Genomic DNA, 5156 nt, shown 5'->3' with positions numbered 1-5156 from the left:
TCTGCACAAAAAACAATGCAAGGTAGTTCTACTAACAATAACATCAATCCGTATTAGTTCTATTAAATCATGAAAACCAGAGTTCAAAAAAAAGAGAGCAAAAATGCTTGAAAAAAGGATACATTAGAGACGTATAATTGTGTAAGGGGAGTATAGGGTGAGCCTTCGTGGTAACATCCGCCCCTCGAACGGTGACTAGTTTCCCTTCAAGAAAGTGAACATCGTTCGTTCTCGTCTCCCGACATCGCGGTTATCTCAAGCTTTGTACAAAGTTGAGACACTTATTTTAAAAACGGAGGGAGTATATGTTATAAGGGAAGGGGAAAAGAAAAGATGCTCCTCCTAATGGGCCGTGCCAGTAGCCGGCCCGTTATATTTTCTCACCGCGACCCGAGTCCGGACCGGACCGCCTTGTCCTGCGGGGGATAGATATATATACTCTCGTTCCCCGAAGAAGAAGAAGAAGAAGAAATAGAAAAAGAGCCGCTCCTCCTTTTGCTTTCCCCATCGTCCCGCGGGGCGACCAAACCCTAATCCCCATCGCCCTGCCATGCCGTCCGAGGCCTCGAGCCGCCGCCGCGGCCGCGGCCGCGGGCGCGGACCCCCCGCCGACCCACAGCCAGCCCAGCGCCGCGGCGGACGCGGGTCGGCCGCCAATCCGGCCGCGGCAGCCCGTCGCCGCCGCGCCGACGACAGGCTCCGCGCGGGCTACTCGAGGGTGGTGCACTTCGACGTCCCCGCCGCCGCCGGCGGGCGCGAGGTCATCTCCGTCGACTGGCGCGGGGAGCGCCCGGAGAGCGGCCGCGTGCCCGGCGGAGGGCTCACCGTCTTCGTCGCCCTGGGCAGGGACGGGAGGTACTCGGCCGACGGCCTCCGAGGGCGGTTCGACACCATCGATGAGCTCCTCCACGCCTTCGGTGCCTGCTGGCCCTCCCCCTGCGCCGTTCCCGCACCGTATGCATCTATCTCCTCATCGTCTTTACATCCATCTTCTGTCAATTACTCACTATACTGTATCTATGTATTTATGTCTACTGCCCAGCAATTGTGTTTGGACGATGGCACCCTGATACCATGTATTACCTCTGTCCCAAATTACTTGCCTTAGACTTGTCAATGTATCTCCTAACACTAAAAGGTGTCTAGATATGTCCGTATCTAGACAAATTTAAGGCAAGTAATTTGGAATGGAGGCAGTACGTATGTAATGTACAGTATGATAGTGCGATTCATCTCCTAAAATGAAGACACACTTGTTCTTCTGCTCATTTAGCCTGCCTGTTCCATTTCAGGTCTGAGGAGCAGTCGTCAACAGCTGCCCAGGCTGGGCCTTACCCACTGCGTGCTTCGACCTCCACCCGGCACGCCCAGTCGTCAACCGCTGCCCAGGCTGGCTCGTACCCACTGCATGCTTCGACCTCCACTCGGCACGCCCAGTCATCAACCGCTGCCCAGGCTGGGTCATACCCACTGTATGCTTCGACCTCCGCGACACAGGATTGCTCGTATGCTCCGATGTCCGCAACACAGGATTGGCCCTACGCTCCGGTGTTCACTCCGGAGTCTGCTCCGGTGTTTGCTCCGACGTCAAAGCATGCTCCGCCGCCAACTCCATACGCTTATTTCGCAAAGTTGTACGCAAAGTATCTTCCGGACTGCCCTCCGGCATACTCTCCATGCTCTCTGACGCCGTATGACCGCCACCACTCCCTCCCGTCTGATGTTGATTATTTTATACTTGAATCTAGTTGAAAGTTTGTTTGTTGATGGGGTTTGATTGCTTTTTGAGGGGAGGGGGTGCAGGGTAAATTATACATCAACCGGATGTTCGTTCTCTTGGTAGAGAATTCTGATAGAAAACAAAATAATTTTATTTTCTCTAGCTGCAGTAGGTTTATATTATACATGTTTCACTCAAGTCCTAAAATAAGTTATATTGTTTGCTCTGCTCTCATTGGGTCTGCCTGTTCAACTTCAGGTCTAAGGAGCAGCATATGGATGAGCCTGCATCGGCACATATGCTGCAAAAACTGGATGTCCTGTCATTGGAGGATTCGAACAATGGACCATCAGGGTGCCGCCTTTCCTCGTCGCCCATTTGGAACCGTTCTGTTTTTGACTGGGGAATTACATTTTACACCACCAGAGATCGCACAGGATCTTTCCGCACGTATCCTGATGTGGGCGGGCCTTTCCAGAGCTTGGATGAAGTTAACAGCGCTATCGATCGATATCTCATTGACCATGAGGATCCAACAATGTAATGTTTCTGAATTTCTTTCTGTATTTCCATTGATTCATTTCTCCTGGCTTTGTGCGTAATTGCAATTGAATATGTCCAGGCAGAGCTTTGTATGACGTAGGCCACAAAAGATTATCACATAGTTAGACTATTTTTGGTTGAAAAAAGTACTTGCCTGTTCAAACTACTTAGGTTTGACTTCAATATTCTATTTGAGAACTACTTACTGAACTGGGATTTGTACAATTGGTATGCTAGTGCACACGCACATCTCAGAAATGTGTTCCTCAACTGTTCAAAACAGTGTGAAACACAATGAGTTGGGGACCTGATTTTTTTTTTGAAGAAATTTAATAAAAGAAAGAGACTTCCTGTACTCACAGGCACGGGAACAGTTCTGTTCTGTTTTTTGTATTCAACAGCTTAGCAAAGATTTTGGTTTGAAATCCTTCCATTTAATTAGCCAGCCCTGTCTTTTTTCTATAATTTGTGTTGTTCTGATTACCTTTATCAATCTGTATGTATTCATCCACTTTTGAGTAGGCACAATCAGCTAATCATATAGAAATGCTCTAAATCTGAACTAGGTGTGCGGGGCTTTCTCAAGTGGATGCGATTGTAAAACGTGTTCGTTACTATCCTGATGGCACAAAGAAGCGTGGATCAAAAGTCAAAGATAAAAGGCGTGATGAGGATTACCAGTTGGCTCGAGCTTTGGTGGACATGTATAACGACCATCATAATCTTTTTGGGGTTGGCACTTGTTCCTCCCTCCAGCCTCCCTCTGTCCTGCTAGCACGGCTGTATTGCGTCTTATACTCTTATTGTCTCACCTATTCATGTAACAAATTGCAACCACTGATCAGATCACCTCTTATTTTAGGATCTTGCATATGAGGTCAAAGATTTTCTGCATGGCAAGCCGCTTTGGGAGGATTATTATATCCATTGGACGTACTTTCATATGAATTTCACTGCAAAGACCAAAGGATCTTATGGTGTTGACACTGGCAACCTATTCTTTGCTGAAGTCGCATATACGCGAGGAGATGATGGATTAACGGTGAACAGTTGCTGTATACTTGAACCTTCTTCTGATCATGGTATTCTATGAGCATCTTGACTTACATCTTTATTTTACTTTTTTGCGGAAATAACTTACATCTTATCTGTTAGACAGTCAACCTTTTAACATTCAATTGTGAAGCTGTTAATATGTGTTGGCGCCTGGTTAGTTATTTGGCAGTTAAATGACAATTACCCCTCTTTTTTTAAACAAAGGCCTCTGCTATGGTTGTTGTGGTGATGTGAAGCACCCCAACGATGGTAATGCATATGCTTGTGGTCGGCGGAACATATCGTATTGTTTTCAGAACGGTGCACCTGATCTACCTCTGGACTATTTCGTGGACCGCTATTACGAGGACGTAAGTGTAACTTTTTTTCCTGGCAATCTAGTTTTTAGCACTTGTGTTGTTTTATTCATGGTTTTCACCTTTGTACAGTCTGATGAAGAGGTGGAAAGACTGAGATCTCAGTTCAAGGTATGGCATGTTCCTAATTCCTGTGCAGTATAGTACTCCCTCCGTCCGGAAATACTTGTCGCACAAATGCATAAAAATGGATGTATCTAGAACTAAAATATGTCTAGATACATTCATTTCTCCGACAAGTATTTCCGGACGGAGGGAGTACCATCTATTCGTTGGTCACTCGTGGATTATTATTCTTTGCTTGTGTGTAGGAGGTTGTTAAGGAGGAACTCAAGCCACTGCCGATGCCCCTCGTGGTTTAACTGCTCGAAGCCAAACTTAGAAGGGTTCTGGCAAATAAAAGGTCCCCTCTTGTAATTTCTTGATGACTCGACATATATAGTTTGCCACGATGAAGCTACTTTTTAATGTCAAGTTCCAAGTTTGAGCTATTTCTACGCTGAGAATAAAGTAAATTTGTTTAGGGATAGACCTATTCTGGATTATGAGTTAATAGTTTTTTTTGCATCGATTTATAGTTGTTTCTGGCATGGGTATTTGATGTCTTTTGAGTATTTATTATTTTGTCTGTGAAAACAAAAATCCATTCGTCCAATGTCAAGGCAGTTTGATTCACACACACAAAGTCTGCATAAACTTGCCATGTTAGATTCACAACAACAACAACTTAATTTAGCTACTTTTGTCATGAATAAATCAGATAGCAAAGTGTACTTATTTTCTGCCAACCAATATGTTGATCTAGAGATTTAGAGTCAGTATGCACACTGTATATCTCTATATGCTCTAAGGTGTAACCCCAAGTTGTTGATTTGTTGCAGAAAATATTGTTGCCATGAGCTGCAGAAATTATCTCCTCCATGGGTTGAAGAGAAGGCGGCTTTGCATGAGGGAGCTAGCTGCAACGTTAAATTATTAGATGATGAAACTGCAAACTTGTTGTTTTATCGCAGTGGAGAACTTTTTTGGTGTTTTATCATTTGTGCCACTGACCTAGTGCATATCTCTCTCTAATAATCACAGTCGTCGGTTGCGTGCTTCTCGTCCTGCTATATTTTTGTGCCGAGAAACAGCTTTCTAGCTTGCATCTGCTCTGAAAATTTAACAAACTAGCAAAGGTGCTGTTCTGAGCAGGAGCTCGGATGATCTCTATAATAACAAGGCGTATAGAGCGATATATGTCCCATTTTCTTGTCCTCTTCCGCACCTTTTTTCCTTCTATGTTTTAAAATTGTACTTCATGACTGGTGTAGATGAGCTCGAGCTCCAAAACGTTGTGTTCGTATCCTGCTCGTACATTGTTTTTCTACAATGCAGCAGAAATTGCTTATCGAGCTTGAGCTCCATAAGCCAAATTTTGAAAAATTCAAAACTCAAACTTTTAGGTTTCAAACAAGAGATTTCTATTTTCATGCCTTCGG

The 5156-nt window shown here is 44.9% G+C and overlaps 1 protein-coding gene across 1 annotated transcript; it reads left to right on the top strand.

Annotated features, from left to right (window-relative positions):
* The first annotated feature begins 458 nt into the window (after positions 1 to 458).
* On the top strand, positions 459 to 4912 carry LOC109739392 (uncharacterized). The gene is made up of 9 exons (XM_020298480.4): positions 459 to 954; positions 1293 to 1691; positions 1979 to 2260; positions 2830 to 2995; positions 3126 to 3345; positions 3524 to 3669; positions 3748 to 3786; positions 3987 to 4078; positions 4557 to 4912. Exons 1-8 carry the CDS (start codon positions 551 to 553, stop codon positions 4035 to 4037), a joined length of 1707 nt encoding a protein of 568 aa, XP_020154069.1. The 5' UTR covers positions 459 to 550; the 3' UTR covers positions 4038 to 4078; positions 4557 to 4912.
* Positions 4913 to 5156: the final 244 nt, after the last annotated feature.

The sequence above is a fragment of the Aegilops tauschii genome, chromosome 3, assembly GCF_002575655.3.
Source record: "Aegilops tauschii subsp. strangulata cultivar AL8/78 chromosome 3, Aet v6.0, whole genome shotgun sequence".
NCBI classification, from domain to species: Eukaryota; Viridiplantae; Streptophyta; class Magnoliopsida; order Poales; family Poaceae; genus Aegilops; species Aegilops tauschii.
This window is presented reverse-complemented; position numbering and strand designations above follow the sequence as displayed.